The sequence below is a fragment of the Coptis chinensis genome, chromosome 3, assembly GCF_015680905.1.
Source record: "Coptis chinensis isolate HL-2020 chromosome 3, ASM1568090v1, whole genome shotgun sequence".
NCBI classification, from domain to species: Eukaryota; Viridiplantae; Streptophyta; class Magnoliopsida; order Ranunculales; family Ranunculaceae; genus Coptis; species Coptis chinensis.
This window is the reverse complement of record NC_141458.1, coordinates 93599650-93619459: the sequence shown is the minus strand read 5'-3', so window position 1 is coordinate 93619459 and position 19810 is coordinate 93599650. Positions and strand designations below refer to the sequence as shown.

At 35.9% G+C, this 19810-nt stretch overlaps 2 protein-coding genes across 6 annotated transcripts; both read right to left on the bottom strand.

Moving 5' to 3' along the window:
- Positions 1–986: 986 nt before the first annotated feature.
- LOC147511732 (EamA-like transporter family) lies at positions 987–4489 on the bottom strand. Its single transcript, XM_086603394.1, has 8 exons — positions 4129–4489; positions 3654–4034; positions 3358–3575; positions 2970–3040; positions 2791–2892; positions 1773–1890; positions 1554–1689; positions 987–1311 (listed from the first exon to the last, which is right to left on the bottom strand). The coding sequence occupies exons 1-8, from the start codon at positions 4213–4215 to the stop codon at positions 1249–1251; spliced, it is 1176 nt and encodes a 391-aa protein (XP_086459520.1). The 5' UTR covers positions 4216–4489; the 3' UTR covers positions 987–1248.
- A 436-nt stretch (positions 4490–4925) lies between these two features.
- On the bottom strand, positions 4926–18621 carry LOC147511731 (Tetratricopeptide repeat (TPR)-like superfamily protein). Of its 5 annotated transcripts, none has more exons than XM_086603389.1 (24): positions 18489–18621; positions 18196–18304; positions 18007–18068; positions 17805–17897; positions 17389–17461; positions 15040–15333; positions 14915–14967; positions 14698–14829; positions 14536–14577; positions 13919–14452; positions 13662–13816; positions 12636–13146; positions 11856–11918; positions 11655–11756; positions 10951–11271; positions 10726–10818; positions 10527–10628; positions 10339–10443; positions 8811–8944; positions 8385–8568; positions 8118–8249; positions 7820–7932; positions 7655–7736; positions 4926–6981 (listed from the first exon to the last, which is right to left on the bottom strand). In XM_086603389.1, the coding sequence occupies exons 2-24, from the start codon at positions 18263–18265 to the stop codon at positions 5332–5334; spliced, it is 5100 nt and encodes a 1699-aa protein (XP_086459515.1). In that variant the 5' UTR covers positions 18266–18304; positions 18489–18621; the 3' UTR covers positions 4926–5331. The 5 variants fall into 5 exon arrangements, with proteins under 5 accessions (XP_086459515.1, XP_086459516.1, XP_086459519.1 ...); XM_086603390.1 differs by having other exon boundaries at positions 18196–18283; positions 18489–18615; XM_086603393.1 differs by having other exon boundaries at positions 4926–6323; positions 6405–6981; positions 18196–18593.
- Positions 18622–19810: the final 1189 nt, after the last annotated feature.

The following is a 19810-nucleotide window of genomic DNA, read 5'->3' as shown; positions in this document are numbered from 1 at the left end:
CAAATGAATTACAAAGAAAACAAAAATCAAAAGGATGGAGGGCGAACAGCTCCAGAAGAGCTAATCGTCATCTTGGTTCCATAATAATGGATATGTCCCACTAGCGTACATCTGTGAATCTGCCAACAATCCGTGACATTGGCCCCATAGTCAGAAGTATAACCGCCCTCGATTATTCTCGTTTTTTTTGGTTAAACGCTTTTCTACAATTCTACCAAATGAGATAGGGGAGTATGTTATAAATTTTGTGTAAAGTTAGGAATATACAATTTAATTGTAATTACTCTTTACCAATCACCAAACATTACAAATATTTTATCTTGTAAGTGATTTTGTATTTCTTAGTTAAATCTGAGCCTAGTATATAACTACTATGTCTTTAAGACAGATTTTCTCCCACGGTGTTTGAAGGTTGATGAAAAACTGTCTCCCAAAATAGAACATATTTCCTTCTATAAAAAAAAGCTAACACTTCAATTTTATAGAATTAGCGAACACAACATAATATTTGAGTAAGAACAGGAGAAGAGAAAAATAAAAAATGTGTGATATGTTGTCTTTCTCTTCAAATTCATCCACTATGTATAGGTGAGAAGTGTATTTTCGAAACTGGGCATAATGACTATTTGAAAAAATTAAACACCTCTTTGAAAAATTACATGTTTCGAAAAAAATCACAATTTCAACATAAATATTGTTTCGAACTAGTGCCTATTTTGAAAAATCACACATTTTCGGCATAAAATATTATTTCAAACAAGTGCCTATTTTAAAAATTCATACCTTTTCGCATAATATACTATTTCGAACCAATGCACCTTTTCAAAAATGGTTTTTTTCTCTTTCCGTACTCTTTCAAGTGAAACCCGATTTGGGCAAATCCATTTTTCTAACACTTCTATCACCAGACCAACCACAAACTTTTTGTTAACCCCTTCAATTATCAACAATGTTTATTCATGCCTAATAAAGAAAAGATGAAGCATAACTCAAAATTTCAAGTTTATAACATTACATCAAAATCTGTCTACACAAATTTCTTTCACTCTGAACAACTTTTTCATTAGTAAATGCTTTAAAATTACAAAAAAAACAATTTTATAAAAAAAAAGGAACAAAAAAATAAAAATCTTTACAACACCTAAACCTGTTCAATGAAGCTTTCTTCAACACATCCATTCGCCTCATACTCAAAAAATCATTGAAGTGCTGCATTAATGAATACATTCTGAAAACTCTGTATGAATGCTACAACCCTATTTTTTTGGAAAATCTATCTGAAAGGTTGGCTATCACGAATCCGGCGAACACCTGCAAGACAGATAAGACAAATATTCTCCGCATAAAAATGACAAATACACACCAAAAACGGATTTAAAATGACACCAGATTTTGTTGATGGTAGTTACAGTGTGCACTTGATAGCATGTATTTTGTTAGAAGGAACGGGAAAGGAAAAGGACTTGCTTCAGCTGCTCAACATGAAAAAGGATGGCTGATGCAAAAACACAATCAAAATATGTTTCTTCATCGAATGGGAGGGACATTAGTACCTGAGCGGATCCAAGAATATATATTGCTGAATAGTGTCTCCCATGGATCAACATGTCAGCCACCATGGCAAGGGGTATGGTGAGAGACATGCCTAATGTGGCAACCAAGGGAGTTGTCCAAACCACACATAATGCCCTAGGAAGAAGAAACTCAAAATAAGAAGAAAAAAGTTGAATACACATTGCAAGAGGTTTAAAAATGTTGCTCTGCGCACATACCAGAAGTAGTCGGAGAGTACGCTTCCAACAAAGCCATTAGCAAGCACAACTTCATCCATTTTTATAGAGTGCGGCAATGTTAATTTTGGCTCGATACCCAAGGCAGTAAGTGGCCATACTGAAAAGGAGGAGAATAACTCTTTAACTATTAACTTATGCAATAACAACGAGAGTTACAACTTGTTCATCTACAAGCATGGTACCATCCTTCTTGTTTCATGGTTTATTTCATGTCAATGGGAGGTTCACTGAATCTTAAATGTATGTTAGGAAGAAAACCTGTGCTAACAAGATACTTCAACTTGACTAGCTTGACATTGCAATTCCGTAGAGTTCATCAAAAAACCAATTGGTGTCAGGTGAAAAACATAGTATTATAAAAATTCAAATTAGTAAGCTAAGATGTACATCTCACTGTCACATGTACACCACCCTATTCCTCCACCATGTAAGTTCCGTTTCTGCTTTGTTTTTTATATTATTTCATTTCCACTACTTTGCATTCACATTGTCAGAGTGAAAAAATGAACCCAACCTCAAGAACTGTGGTGACACTTTTTTTATGCAATCGTTAAGTTTTTGTACTTTTGTGCATAACCTTTACTAGTGTATGGGAAATTCAACCATAAGTTGTTAAAAGCAAATCTTTAGTTTCCACTCCAAAGCTATTGTAAGTTATCATATGGACTACCCAATACTGACACATAATGACTAGAAACAAAATATTGCAAGAAATGCACCGAAATAACACAAACAGAATAGACTTAGTTACCACTTCCCATCCAAGTCGTTATGCATTAGTTCAACACTCACCTCTCTCTCTGTTTGATAGGTATATATATCCAATAATCCTCCTTAACTATCAACAGAATATTGCAAGAAATGCACCGAAATAACACAAACAGAATAGACAAAACCATTTTGAAAATAAGGCTCAAAGGGTCATTTTAGAAACTTTGAGGTTTAAACATCTATCACGACTCATACATGATACAACCACTTGAAAGAAAAAACTTACCCAACCACCAAAGGGCAACAAGTGTAAACAGCCCAATGTACCCAAATAACTTCTGTACATCGATCTTTTCTCCTTCCTCTCCAGCATATCTTTTGAGAAGTACTACAGTTGTTTACATGACAATGTCAAAATCAATATATGTACTGAAATAAGAACAGTGTGAGAGAAACGTATCTTACTAGTGAATAACCCATATGTCATAGCTGAGAGAAGACCAAACACATCCCCCACAAGAGAACGCTTCCCGTTCCTGAAAAAATATATTTAATATGCACAAACACACATCATATAAGCTATAAATCACTATCTGCAACAAATAAGCAGCTAAGTGTTGAACTTTACAGTTATCTAGACAATATTTTGGTCTCAATTATCTCCTTTAATGATACGATTTTGGTTGATGCTTGGGTGAATTAAAATTGACCAAATGCACATAATGTCAGATAAATTATAGACAAATTCCTCCATACTACATTTGGCCAGTCTCTGTGGCTTATGCTTATAGCTCCAAACAAGTTTTGATGGCGTCGAGTTTACATGCAAAATTACAGAGCAAAAGAAACTTACGAAGACGAATTCAATTGTGATTCATCAGCAGCCCAAGTCTTTCCAAGGGTTGTCATGGCAACACCAGCCATGCTGACAAACACAGCTACTACTTTCGCTATGTTTAAAGAGTCTTGCCCCAGAAATGCACCAAAAAAGAGGGTAAATAGTCCAGAAGTTGACGATAATACAGTTGTACTCGCAACACTTGTACGTGCAAGTGCAGCATTAGAAAAATACTGCACAATAAAAATAAACATCATCAGCAAGTAGTCTATGTATACATTGTGAAATGTGAAGCAATGCCAGATTCTCACCTCTGTTATAAACCAAAGAGGAGCAATATAAAATCCAGCCATAGCGATTTCCCTAGTGGTAAGCTCTTTCTCTACATTAGCCACACTGACATCATCTTTGTTCCTAGAAACTAAAGGCACTTGTTCTCCATAAGAAGAAAGATCAACTTCACTATCTTTTTTCACCAGTTGTCCAACAGGAAGTTCTATTTCGAGAATTTTGTGTATCCCATTTAATGAGATGGGAGAATCAAGTTCAGGCACCGTAGTATTTTTCAAAGAACGTTTTTTTAGTAATCTACATAACCAATCCTTAATAAATGATACTGGTAAATAAACAACCATAAGTGAAGCTCCCAAATATGTAACTGCAAATGGTTGTTTATAGTCTGTAAATATTCCCTGAATAAAAAATAAAAATATTATATCTCGATCTAATAATCAAAATCGATAAATGTAAATAAAGAATCAAGGAATGGGGAGAAATTAATTAAACCTGAGTGACTTCAGCGGAAGTGACCCAAATTATGACCACAGCTGCAATTAGAAACAATCCAGCTCTATATCTCCAACCCATTTTCATAACTAACCAAAACAAACAAACAAACCCACAGATCTCTCTCTCTCTCTCTTTTTTTAATTCTGAGTGATGGGAGAAAGAAATAGACTTGGCGTCAACGATTTCTTATTACAAGAAAAAGGGACAGAGAGTTATTTTTGTTATTATATTGCCGTTATTTACTCATGTGGTCAGTTTTTTTGTCATGTTAATTGTTGCCACTTGGATAGTTTGATTGTTTGACATGTCAGCTACTCTCTGTGATTTTTTTTTTTTTTTTTTTTTTTTTTTTTTTTTACAATTTTATCAAGAGTTTGTTGTTGAAACGTTAACAAATAACTGGATATGTGGTCAACTGGCCACCTTTGGAGGATTATGAAAACTTTTTTTTTTTGGCCTGCCTTTATGTCCCATTCTATTTAGCATATGTAGTTGCGCCGGCAAATGGTTTCATGCCACAATAGCACCAAGTCACGCTTCAGAAATCCCACAAACCAGCAAAATGTTGTGGACGTCCAGCTACTACTAGTTGCAGCAAATTAATCACCGACAGAAGTTTATTTGCATTGAAAATGAACTTTAGACGTGAATTCAATAATATAGAGCATATATTATTAGTGTTTATTCAAGAAATGTTATTCATCGAGTTCAAATAATATCTAGGGTGCTGCAAAAGAATCTTGACACTACTTTACTTTCACTAGGAATGATATAAGCCATGCACACCAAACTTCTTTACAAAAACTTGATAATATAAGAAGAGAAAGAATATAATTAAATGGGAATTGTTATACAGAGAGATGTTCTTTCAAGGGAATGGAAGGTGCCTCTGCTTTCTCTTTCTATCAAGGTTTAGAAGAAGACATGTAGCTGCCCTCTTCAGAACTGAAAACTTAAATGTCAGATTTCTATTTCTCGAATGAAAAATCTAGAGAGCCTTAATTTACATAATATGTTGTAGAAAACTCAACAAACATGTACGAAAATTTGAACTAGAACTTGAGTTCGTTTCAACCTCTCTGCGATGTTTCAAAACACCTGTGAAATGTCCATCAACCAGAGAAATCTGTCTGTTGGACAAGATCTGACGATATGGACCGGATTATATACTCTGTAACTTCTGGGCCTTCCCTGTTCTCATTAGCGGACGGAAGCGCAGATTGATTGCTGACTGTACAACCCATTTACTCCATTCGCAAATTGTTGGCGGTTTCTTCTCCTCTTTGTGACAACTGTGAATCCTTCTCCATCGCCATTCTTAGTCTTATTTACATCTACTTTCCTAGACTGCTGGTTGTCAGTGGAGTAAGATCCAACCTCTGCTTTACTTTCATTGCCATAGTGAATTTTGATTATTGCACTATCCCTCTCAATTGGATCAGAAGAGTGTCCTGACAATTTCTTGTTACTCTCAGGAGCTGCAGTGTCATCTGATGAATCTAGATTGCTCTGGACTGACTTAACAATAAAGTTCAGCAGTATCTGCCTTGCCAACTCTGAGTTCTGTGACTTGCTACTTCTGCTTTTAACTCTTTCACTTTTACCTTCGACACTGTTCTTCTCATCATCTTTCACTTCCTTAGGTGGCTCTGTAAAATCAGTCATAGAATTAGTTGGATCTTCTGAACTGCCATTTGCAGGAGTGAGTGCCCAAGCTTTTCTAGGGACAAACTCTGGTGCATGTGGATTCATATTCCTAGGAGGTTGAAGACCGCTTCGATCAGTAATGTGCTTCTGGTAGTTTAGGAAACCACGTTTCATGCGGAAAGACTGACCACTTCGGTAATACATGGGTGATCTAGGTCCTGCGGGGACTCTTGCAACAACTGGAGGGACTTCCATATGATGAGGGGCAACCACGCCAGGGTTGGCACTTACATCATAGATACTTGTTACAGCAATCGAGTTGAATGTAGGACTCATCAAAGGAACAGCCCCTGGATTGAATGGTGGAGCTGCAGCAGAAAGCTTACTTCCATTACTTGATGCGGCCTTTTCACTATTAGATGGAGATGGAACCTCTGCCAGCTCTGGATCAGTAGCTTCTTTTGTGCTAGTGCCTTTGTGCTTTTCCTCTTCAGATGGTGCTGTTTCTACAACAGTTTTGTTGATATCTTCCCCCTTCGATGTTTCTGTTGGAACAATGTCGACCTGCACTTGATCAGTTTCCTGGATCAATTCCTCCTTCTCGAATACTGGTTTCAAAACAGTACCTGGAGGTGCCACAGCAACTTCTTTGTAACTCAGAGACTTCGAAGCCATTGCACTGAGAGTAGCTGTTAGTTGGGCTTTCTTGTAGCCTGAACCTTTTGCCTGCAAATTAGTTGGATCCTCTCCAACACTCATATCGGCGGTCTTTGAATACTTTTGAGTAGCAGATATGTCAACTAAAGTGGTTTTAGGAGCTGTTTTCTGTATTGGAGATATGGTTCTCCTGTTGGCGGTATCTGCCGTGTCACGTGTTTGACGGGTGCTTATGTTTAGCTTTTCAAGAGATGGGCGTCTGCGGCCATACTTCCGTGCCGCAATGGTTCCAGATCTTCCTTTAGAGTTTGCTTCTTGCCACCCTTCATCTGACGTCGTTTCTTCGAGTACTTCATTTGAAAAGGTTAGCTCCATTGTACTCATGTTGCCATCTTCTTTAAGCTGTTCCAGAACAGTAGCATCCGATTCTTCTTTCTCTGTGCTATTTTCCACCGTGCCTGGAGTGTAGGTTGATCTAACATCCAGCTGTATGTCGGCGATCTGATCACTTTGTGCTAGGTCATCTCTATCAGTAATCTGCAAAACCTAATAGGTAATGGAGAAAAAAAGCTTAAAACCAGTAAGAAGCTTCTCTAAGCTTCTCTATCTTCTTATCTAAGCTTTGACAAAAAGCTTCCATTGTCGAATGGGAGCCAAAATTTCCAACAGAATCTTTGGAAATTTATAGAAAATTTGTTGTTCTTTTTTTGTTCTGTATTTTTTTTTCTTTCTAATTTTGAGTCAGACTTGGATTTTATATGGCTATGTTTAGTACATAGTCCCACCTGGGACGTTTAAAGCCTTGCAGTAAAGTGCAAAAGTTCTTGGGCCTCTCCACTCAACACCAAAGTTTGAGTTGGATGCTCTAGAGTTTTATAGTTTACTACAAGGCTTTAAACATCCCACATGGGACGATAGTAAACATCTAAACAGAACTTTAGGTTTCTTTTTTAATGGTCAAGGCTTAAGCACAAAACATTGATAATTCTCCTTATAAAAGAGGAGGTCATTTGATTCCATATCTTCAGTAAGCTCCATTTAAACACTACGATATCTACTCTCTCTAGGGTTTTGGTATCATGGAACTAATTCCGTAATAAGTTGGGCTTTGTGCTTAAACAGGGATCTGGAATTTCAGCTGAAGAGATATTCTAAAAGAAATCCATTCAAAGAATTCACAGAAGGAAGAAAGACATTTGTTGTGAGGAATATGAAATACCTTCACTCGTCGTTGTTTCTTCTGAACATCTTTTCCTTTGGTTTCTTCATCGGGATTAATGAAATCAAGAAGATCTGATACACTGCAAAAGAAAAGTCAAATGTTTTGAAATCCAAAAAAATGAAACACTTCAAATAAAGTAAGTCGGGAATACCATATCAATACCTAAGGTGACCTTTTCTCGCAATCGATGCATCCGGCTTTGGAGTGCCATTGCGAGTTGCCTCTTGCTGCTCTAAAGCTTTTGATTCGAAATATTCAAGCCATGCAGCAGCATCCTGAATGAACCACATGGAAGATTAATGTTCAGAGGATATTTTGTATTAGTCATTTAACATGCAACTTAATTAAAAGCATGCCTAGTTGCCTATCCTATTTCAATCAATGGCAAGTGAAATTTATAAGTATATGGCCTCACTGTAAGGCACTTATACATGTGACATTTAGCAGGTTTAAGAATCACCTGAGTACGCAGATCTTCTGGGCCAAGTTTGGCTTGAAGTATCTGTAGCGTAGTTTGCTCATGTTGCACACTAAGAGAATATGCTTCCATCAAAGAAAGAGCTATGGCTATGGCATGATAACTTGCAGCAGTCTGTTAAGTGAAGAAAGATAGTAAGTTTCAAGAAACTGGTGTAATCTGGTTTAAAATTCTGTGATTGCAGGAATGCAACCACAGACACGACATATCAATGAATATAATAATATGTGTCTATATATGTACAAGTACCTGAATGTGATCAGCTCCTAACAGTCTTTGGTTGCACTTGAGAGCTTCATGCAAGTATCTGAGAGCAACATGAACATTTCCCATGCCCTCCTCCATCATAGCCACATTTATATATGTTGCAGCAGTATTAGGGTGTGACAGTCCACATGTGAAATGGAGAAGGTACAGAGCCCGATTGACATACCTGTCATCAATGCAAAATAAATCTGGTCAAACAAGAACCATCACGAGTTCAAAGACAGAAAACTTTGTTGGATCTTTAAAGTACTTTCTAACACAGAAGTTAATATACTAACGAAATTTTCCTACTCTGGAAATATCAAGACTCTACAGAATTTACAGAATGACTTAAAACCAGGGCCTAATGATGATAATCGCCATAGAAAGACTGATATGATGTAGAAAGACATATCGCTCTTAGCTTACTTCAGAGCCAACTCAATGTGCTGGAGACGATAGTAAAATACTGAAAGGTCCCCATAACTTTTCATTGTATCTGGATGGTCCAGGCCGAGCTCCCTCTCATTGATATCCAAAGCCTTCTGTTGATAAACAGTTGCCTAAGGAGAACACGATGAAATTAACCAAAAAAGTCTTTCAAACACGGAAATACATTCAACACATAATATTTAGTGCAATGCTTTTCTGTAAAGTGTCAAGACAGCATGTAAGCAAATCAAAGAAGAGTAGCATAGATTGAGATGGAGAATGCAATAGTCAGGAATACAGAGTGCATCAATTTCAATGATTGATGTAATTTAAGAAATTTCTGGTAGAAGCAATTGTTGGGTTCTACAGGATGGATTTCAAGCATGCACAAATTACAGTAGCCTTTCTATTTTCATTTGGTATCCATTATTATTATTATTTCAAGCTTGTACTCCTTTGAATAACTTTGTTTTCTTTAAATTTTGACTACAATAATAAGAAAATCCAATTGCTGATTATCAATGTTGAGACTGAGACTATTAATCCCACATTGGGATTCTAAAGCCTAGCAAATACGTATATAAACCCAGGGGGGGTCCACTTGTCAATTGGTCTTGAGTCAAATGTACATCTTTAATATAGTATCAGTGCAGGTCATTGTACTTGGCCCAAAGGGCCCGTTTACTCCACATCACCCAAGTTTGTTGTCCAGGTGTTAGGCTCAAGTAACGCCACATGTGAGGCGGCATGTTGAGATGATAAGTTTAGACCCTCGTGAAATGGGACATTGAGAGCCTTGCCTAACAATATATAAGTCCCAGGGCATAGCTAGTAAATTCGTGGACGGCAAAAGTTCGGTACGTCAATTATTCGCCTAAGATTCGAAATTTTCAATAATAATACTTAAATATTCGGGTTGGTTTTAAACGGGTATAATCTGAATATATTTTTTTTAAAATGCTATATATTTTACATTTAAAATTTTGATATATAAGTATATAACGTTTTTATTTTTATTTTTACAATTTTATTCATGAAAAAATAATACAAATGTCATTTTATTAGCCAAACCTTATAATTCGTGAATAATTAGCGAATAATTCGGCAATTATAAGCCCGCCCAACCAATTCGCGAATTAAACCGTATCATTCAAAAATTCGCCGAATTATTCGTTTTATTCGCCAAACCTTATAATTCGCGAATTACTAGCTATGGTCCCAGGGCCTCTCCACTCTTGTTGGATGCCATGATGTTTAATATGGTACCAGAGCAGGGTTATGCATTTCACCAAAAGGGCCCATTTGTGCTCCACGTCACCCACAAATCAAAGTCCACGTGTTAGTCTTAAGTCATACCACATGTGAGGGGGCATGTTGAGACTACTAATCCCACATTGGGAGTGTGTATAAATCCTGGGGCCGCTTCACTTGTCACCAATTGATTTTGAGTTGGGGATGCCAGTCTTTAATAATCAAAATAATATTTTGAAGCGGAACTCGCTAAGACGCCTAAAGATTGTGTTACCTGGTTGAAATCTCCAGTGTGGTAAAGAACTACTGCCAGAAGACTGTAAGCACTCGCTGTTAATCGATGATAAGGGCCACAGACTGCTATCATCTTCGACAGTGCCTTCAAATCAAGTTGTACAGAAGATATCAGGGCCATGTAAGTCTAAATATCATAACAGATGTGCAGTACTATAAACACAATACCTTTGTTCCATAAGTGACAGAATCCTCTAGCTTTCCTTTGTCCAAAGCTGTCTTTGATGACTCTAGTAGGTTTCGCCCATCAGCAGTTGAGCATGTCACATGCTGCAGAATATCATTTGCGTACCCAGGTAATGTTAGATTATTATTTTCTACTTGAAATGTCAAGATTAATGAGAGTGAGAAAGGTTGTGAACCCTACTTTACAGACAGGGACCATACTGATAACATCAATGCTCCTGAAAGGGTTTAGATTATCCATATCATAGTCTCTCGGAACAAGCTCTACTCCAACCTGCATATGAAGACCACATTAGAAGATTGAAGTAAAAAAAGAAACCAAATATATGAAAGTAAAAAATAAATAAATAATAACAGTAATAATAAAAACTGGACAAAATATTCACGACAGAACAGAAGATGGTACCTTTTGGCAAATTCCTCTTAGAATGGAAATTTTTCTCAAATTTCTACAATCATCTTTTAGTGTCCAACCAAATCGTTTGGAAAGAAAGGATTCTAACCATTTTAATTTAAGCATTTGGTCTTCAACCCAACTCTTATCGTCACTTATTTCAGCCATGCAGGGTCCAAGCAAAAAATTAAAAGATGAGGCTATGGCTGCAGACAAGTCCAATATGTTTTCAGTGGAAGCAACAACAGATTTCACTATGTGTTTGAAGGCTCGTGTAACCATCTCATGGATACAAAGTGACTGTATATGAGGTAAATGATCTGCAAGTTCAACCTGCATTTTATGATAAACGAAAAACAGAGTATATTAAAATTTGTATGGGGGAATACATGCATAGATAGTATACCATCGTAGGAATCAGAAGATGTTCTTGGGTAACATATTTCGAAAACTGGTCAATACAGATTTTGAATATACATTACATATTACCAAACTAAAGAAGAATTCATCCAGACTCCAAGTTGAGCAAGATTATACTCAGCTTTGGCCTATCCAAGCCAGAACTTATCGGCACTAGTTATAAATCATTTCATAATGTTGAAATCCTAGTATGAAGATTGCATCGGGAAGCCTTTTATATATAGTTCAAGTAGCTGTAATGGGTGGGAGTTAGGAGGAGAGAAGAAAGGTGGCACAAGAAAAGAATGTTCACTTACCACACGACCCAAGGAACGCATTTGTAATCCCCTTAGATGCATAAAATCGGTGAGTGTGCGGCCGTCAACTGGGGAAAGTTCAAGTGATCCAAAGTCTGCTACCTACAAACACAAGGAATTATGTTCATATGCTTAGCTTCAATTTGATATTAAGATTTCATTTGTATATAAAACAAAGAAATACAGGGAAAATAACATTACCAGCTTTGGTAATGCAACTTCATCATAATGCTTGTGTGCCAGCTCAGTTAGGTCATCCAAGGTCTATTTGCACATAAAACACAATCAGTTTGTAACAGAAAATGATAATAGATGATGTAGAATAAGAGAAAACAGCTAGAACTTGTTTCAGAGATATTTTTATTATGATATTCCCTTTCATACTCACTCCTCCCATAATATAAAATCGATGAACGTCTTATCATACTCAGAGGAGTCGGAACTTATATTAAGTACAAAATCTACTCGTTAATCAGATTTCCAGTATAGAGCAAGACAACATATTTAATCTAACAATTAAAAGTTCTAGCTTTTAAGTAGACTGGTTTAAAAAATCTCGGCCAATAATCCTTCTGTAAAATACTATTTTCTCTGGATTTGACAGGCTTTAACAGATCGGATGGTTAATTATGCATAGGGGATCTCCCCAAGAAGAGTCATTTTACAGTAGGTTCTTAGGTCCATAGAATGTTCACCAAGCCAGAGGTAGGGAAGGAAAATTTCCTATTCTTTACTCCCAAGCTTTTTCCCCTTTCTAATTGTATGAATAATGCATTGGTAATTGTGACTTGATGGAAAAACCCTGTTCCGCGTTTCAGTTGAGTAAGCAAAATCATGAAATAAAAAAAAAAAAATCGCTTTGAAATGGAAATACTATGTGAAGACTGGAAGTTGAGATAGTGAAATATTTAACAGAGAAAGGGCGAATAAAATGACAAAATACTTTCTTTTAGAAGAAAATATATAGACAACATAAAATACCTTTTGATGAAGACCGGTTCCAGTTTCTTCCAACCGCAAGAAAGCTGCCTCAGGGATCAATTTCTTGATTTCAGCTTCGGAGGTAGAGTTACTCTTGCTTTGCTCCCCTGAATCAGTTATTTCCCCTATGCTAATGCTTCCAAACTTTATTACATCCTCTCCCTTGTCAGCTACACTACTTATATCTTCTGGTTTCTTTTCTCTCTTCTTCAATGCTTTTAACTGCTTCCCTAGGCCTCTAACAGCTGGTTCTTCCTTATTCTCCTCCTCCCCACTACCGTTAGCGTCACTACTGGTTGAAGTTTCCTGTTTTTGCAAATGTTGCATCAAACATGAACCAAGTTCCCATCTGATTGACCTTTGAGGAACAGCAGGCTCCGCCTCTAACTTAGTCAGACTATCTTTGAGTACTCTCCTCACTAAGCACCTACCAGGCTCTAGATCATCCAAACTGGCCAGAGAAGACTCGGATGGTTCCTTAATACATGACTTGTTAAGCAACATCCTCAAGCTGTACACGATAATATTACGCAAATGAGTGCGTGCAAGACTTACGAAAATGAAACTGTGTGATCTACATACTAAAGAACAATGAAGAGATGTAACACCACTGAATGATAACTCTGGCATAGCATAATCATGTACAGCAAAATTAATGAATAAAAAAAAAAAATAAAAATAATAGTAATAATAAAAATAAAATTAATGTAGACCTTATAGCCAACCTCTTTTAACCATTCAACTCACTAATTTTCAAAACAGAGACTTTATTGGTTTGAATAATTTTTCATTTACATATTCAATTTAGTATAACATACTGACTCACTCCTTTGCATTAGATTTAATATTTCTCATAAACTAGTTAGATCCTTAGTTGTCCCAAATCACCCATGGCCCTCCAGATTTTTGGAATTTGAAGACAAGTAAAAGCACAAACGTCTCTTGCTAAGCCCAACAATGTTCCAAAATGGATTACCTACAGTACTTGGGCATGCATGGACATATATATCTATTGAAATTGTGTACCTATTTACGTTCAACGCATTAGCACCTCCATCTGGCTGATCATGAACCTCAATATCTTCTATTGTGTGATGTCCCTTTCTTTTGTTACCCACAACGTTCACAGTTGCAATGTAACCGCAGTGTCTAATGACAACGACACCCAATGTCGAGCCATCCTGAAAGAGTACTACCGTGTCTCAGTATTCATACTGTGACGGACAGAAAATAAAATGATATCAACAATTTCCAAATAGCAAAAGGAGTTCATATAAGCTTACATGCACAACAACACTCTCATCTGCTGTTAACCCTTTAAGTAAATTTCTCTGAGCAACCTCCTTAATGGATACATTCTGTGCAAAACTTGCATCTAATTTCCCCTCATACTTCAAGGTTGCATCAGCAACATCCCGCTTTACTGTAATATTCAAGTCCCCCACTTTATCTTGATACAGAATAGATCCTGGTTGGCAGTCTGAAGAATCTTTTGAATTTGTACCAAAATTGATAAGCCGGCGAATAGCTGAAACAGCTTTAAAAATAGAGACATCCACGAATAGACTGTGAAGAAGAAAAGCCTTCCGATCACGAACCAGTCTCTCATCCTCGGTTTTGCATGGAAGGCTTGCAAGTATTGAAAACTCAGCAGCCCAAGGCCTGTGATCATGTTTACCATCTTGTCCCTGACCACCGCCATTGCCACCCCATGTTTCATCTTCCGTTGGAAGCGATAGAAATTTTGATGGAGAGTCAGCAATTGTCGGCATGGCAAGCCATGTATTTGCACGGAATCCATATGGTAGATTACCAAACTGGAACAAAATATAGAGTTTTACGTTAAAATTAAATAATAAAGTCGTCCAAGAAGATATCAAAAGTTGAAAAAGACAATCACCTTATTGTGCTCTATAAAAGCCTTCATTAATGAATCATAGGCCTGCATCAGATAAAACTAATCAGACAGCAAAAACTAAAAATAGGCTAACTAAAGCTCTCAAATCCAATGAGAAAATAGGAAAAAAGCAATGTAGAAATAAAGAGAATTTGTAGTACCCACATTCCCAAAAGCCTGGCTAAGCTGCTGCAGTAAATCAACAAGTGAATGGCTTTGAACTAATTGCTTCCCCGAAGTATAGAAACCATTAACTGATGCCACCACATGGATTAACTTCCCATTGCATATCTTAATCTGCAAATCCCCACAACTCAATCAACTTAAACTACATTGTTTCCAATACACTAACAAAACCAAGAGTACACGTGGCACTATTTACCTCTACTTCAAAATAATCAACATCACCATCTTTACGATCAAATCTCTTCAAAACTAGAGAAAAATATTCACACTTAGCATAAAAGTGAAAAATGAAACATGAAAAGTAAAAAGAAGAAAACTTACATAGAATTGGTGGAGTAAGATGCGAAAAAGAGAAGAAGTCATAGAAGTTTGAGAGTTTTGGTGTAGGATGAATAGCAACCATGTCCAATGTGTCTGAACTTGAAGAAGAAGAAATAGATACTTCTGAAGATGAAACATGTCCCCCGTTACAAGTTGAAGTCTGGTTTTTGTTCTTTTTGCCTCCCCGAAATTCGGGTTTTCCATCTTTCTGTTTGCTGAAACACGTCGTGCATGCAACTATATCTAGTAATCTTCGCACGTGTGCAACTGCTTGGGTTTCTTCACTGTACTCCTCTGCACACGTTCAGTAAATTAGTTACATCAAAATGCCACGATATATCACACAAATATTTTATTATAAATAGAAATATTACCGACGTTCAGTATTACATGTCATGTCATAATCGACCTTGACGTCTACAATTAAGAATAGCTTAGAGCTCAATAATTAATCAACACACAGTTTCTGTTGCTTGGTGTATTCAATAGGCAGGACAACAATTGTTAGTGCGATTTTGTTTTGCTGTTTTGCTGCCATTATTTCGAGGAATCATATCTTAAGTCTATTATGCTAATATTTTAAACAATCAGACGATAGTTTAGTTTGACTAAATGCAATACTTATTTCATTGAGTGCTTGTCACATATCACCCTAACCCACCACGATTATTCTCCAAAAGAACACAAATATGCTCATTGGTAGGTGGTAGCGCACACACGTTAGTAATCTATGCAAGTCTCGGTTAAGTGTATCTAAATGTTTTGAATTTACACTTAATGTCGTTCAAAAGGGTTCCATTTTAGCTTGGACAAGCCATCGTTGAGTACACTAATCTTCTTTTTCTTATACAATTTTTTGGTTTATGAATTGCATTGAACAATACGTCCTTGTGCTAAGTCAACACTCAACCAAGCTAAACACCCTAAACTCCATGTACGTGAAGAACTCGATAGTTTCTAAGTTTAAGTAGCCGCCTTTTTTTATCGTAGTTTCTAAGATAATACTTTTGTGATACATATTCTATTCTATTAAACCTCGCAAGAAAGTCATTGACTCATTGCAGATGCAACAGTTTTCTTCCTGGCCGTAAGTGTGAAATTTCAGAGAGTATTCACATGAAAAATAGCACTAACTGCTCGTCTGCTCAACAACAAGACCACCCAATAATTCTCTACTTCTATATATGTGCTTTATCTGGAAAAGGCTAAAACAGAAATGCCTCAATGGCGACTCTTTCTAAATACCCAGGGCTTGTCCGTCTCTCTCCTTTTAATGCCTTGGACTAAGGACATTAGTACATTACCCAGCAAAATAAAAGTGCAAAACATTGTTATTACAGTTGGATACTTGGATTCTTGCAAGTCCAGAGTTCTCTCCAATGCAAGGTAGTTCCATTTTTTTCAGGGACGGTCAGGTGGATACCGTGTTTGCTAGCTAAATAAACCTTTTTCCTTCTGTATCCAGAATCCCAAGTCTATTTTTGTTTTATTAGTGTTATCATTATTAACACTTTTTTATAATTTGCTACGCTTGATTATTGATCCTTAAAAGATATTTCGTATATATGGTACCAAGAACAAGAGGACGATAAAAAATAAAACCATTCATGGGGTTCACATTTTTTAATTCCAATATTTTATGTTTTGACACCCATAGATTCTATTTGCTTCTTCTAAGTTGATAAAAAAATGTTAATATAAAATGTTCAATGGGTATCATTCTTTACGACGTGATACCCAAGTATTTCTCCTTAGTTTACGGCTTGAAGAGCGTTTTTGTTTTTTAGTAATTGGCTTGAACATTTCAAATTCTTTTCTTAAGCGGTTGAATGGTTTTGCTTACTTGCTTGCTGCTCAGTCAAATATTGTATGTCTATTTCACTTACAATTGAACTTGAATAACCAAATGAGGCTGCTAATTCTTGTTTATAATTGACTTGTCAAAATAAGCAAGGTCGAACGCACCATGGTCCGTGCCTCCATAAAGCGACGTTCCATTCAAAACAATCAAACTATCAAAAGTATCTGTGTTTCATCATTCACGGCAAGAATGCCAGGGAAAGAAACTGGGCTTGATTTTACTCACCCCTAAAGACCAAAAGAAATGGGTCCATGAAAATTTGACACTTGCGATTAAACAAAATAAAAGCGTCGCCATCAAGATATTCGTGGAGTTTTCCCAAAAAAACAGGGACCATTTATTTAGACGACGTCTTAATGGCAATTGCTATATATTCAGTAGCCGTTCGATGGTTGTTGGATTGGAAGTACAATTAATGACGTCATATTACAATTATGATGATAACATTGAAACATATGTAGATACTTGTAGGTAAGAACGTCACTTACCTTCAACCATTCTTAGCAAACATGGTTTGAGTGAAACAATGTCAATTGTATCACCTAATCTCTGTCCTCGAACCTAACACAAAAAGTTTACTCGATTATCATTAGTTTAATCCCAATTAGCAGTACGGATTGACAAAAATAAATTGCATATACAAACTTCCGGGCACTTGATATATAGCGATGTCAATTAAGATTTAGCACTTCACGTGGCTAGTTCGAAAATCTTAATCAACAGCACCTTCGGGGAAAGTATTTGACAAGTCCCCTAATTAGAAGGTGCACCATGCGTGCAGGACTGCAGGTCCATTTTCACAAGGTACAGGTATTACCTAGTGCGCCTTAATTAGTGCCTTTGAATTGGAACTAACCAAAAGACTCTCTGACTCTCTACATACGTTTGAAATTGAAGAACTAACCTCGTGAGCCAATGAATAATTGGTAAGGTGGCAAGTTTCCACATTAACAGCCAATAACTTTTTCACATCAAGAATCTTGTCAGTAGAGATTCCCTGCAATTGTTCATATATATATAGTCAAAAATTAAATTCACTCAACTAATTAAGTCAACTAGAATCAAATTAATCGAAACAAATAAGTAAAGAAAAACAAAGAGATTACCTTGAGTATAATTTGTGAATCATACGGGGTATTAACAGTGATGTCAAGAACACTAGGGACAACTGCAACCAAATTCAACGGTACACAAGAACCATATTAATTTAGATAGGAAAAAACAACAACAAATTACAAAGTCCATTTATATATGTTTGTGCATTTGTACAACCAAGAACAAATAAGTCAACTAACCTTTCTCTTCCTTCTTCTTCTTCTCTCCTTTAGTCTTGCTTCCCTTCCCTCTTCCAGACTTTGGAGCCATTACTTAATATATGCGAATCTTCACAAAGAACAGGAGTAGCTAGAGAAAAATATCAAACGCCAGTTACAGATTTCTTATTTAAGTCATGAAAAAAACTTAAGTTATGTTTGATGTAACAATGAAGTTAGACGACCATGGACATTATGAAGAGAAATGAAGAAGTGAAGATAGAGAAATCTGTAAAGGGAGTTGAAGAAGATAGGATAAGAGGTTTTGGGTTTACCTTAGAATTTTAGATTTTTGATGAATATTGACCTCTCGTTGTAGCTATAGCTTGATAATACTCTCTTCAAAGCAAGCTCTTTTATTTTATTTTTCTCTTTTCATTTCTATCAAAAAACATGTGATGGGCTTTTAAGAGCAAAATCCCATGCATTAAGACAAAACAAAAATAATGGGTCGGAAAAAAGAGGGCCGTTGAAGGAGTGAGACGTGTCAAGCAGATGTTTAAATGACGATATGACCGAGTATTTTGTTTTATCACGTGTTGGGTCCTTTGCAACTATCATGTGTATAGATTCTTCTTATGCTCCAAATTTTAGTGGTTAATTAACTGTTTTAGGCACTACCTTAATTAATTAATTAATTATTTCAGTTACCAAAAAAATATATTTATTTATTTCAAATAGTGCTTAATTTGCCACCCCACAACACCAAACTCATAACACTGATGGTAATCAAAAAATAAATAGACTGGAACATGAACGAAGGCATGATGGAGGTGAGTCCCCTAGGACTTGAAAGCATAATACAGGATATAAGATATGAGTATTTATCGATACTTAATTTCTCGGATATCGTAGATATATCTCTCTCTTTGGGGATATTTGACATTGTTTCACATACAAATATCGTAGATATATCTAAAATTTTGACAAATATCATAAATATTGTGGATATTTATTGATATATCATGATACATTATTTATATTGATTTGAAATATAATGGTAAATATTAAATAAAATTGTTATATACACAAAATATCCCCAAATATCGTAAAATATTCCCAAATATCATTGAAATCTCACCGGCATTTGCAATTGTATATATCTCTGAACATATCGTGATATTTATGTATCTTTCTCTGAAATCTCGATAGATATCGACAAATATTATTTTATATCGCGATATTTTGTACTATGCTTGAAAGTATATAATTATTGAGATTAGTCATATCGAAATATATTTTGAAAATTTATTAGTTCATATATAAATCAAATAAATGTAAGACTTAATATTTTTTTTTTGTTTTGGTGAGAAGATTTAATCTATTTGCTCGATTGCAATATAAAAAAAAAAGTGAGTTACTATGCATATAAAACAGAAAGTAAAGTGAGTTACTATGCATATAAAACAGAAAGTAGACATGTGCATACGCACCGACTCTTTTAAAAACTTGTTCAACAATCATTACTATGCATATATAAATTTTCTAACAAATCGTGATTAATATTTTCGCCGCTAACCCGTTTTAATTTCCTAACAAATTATTTTAATCAAGTCTTAAAAGCCCGTTTTAATTTCTCAACAAATTATTTTAATTA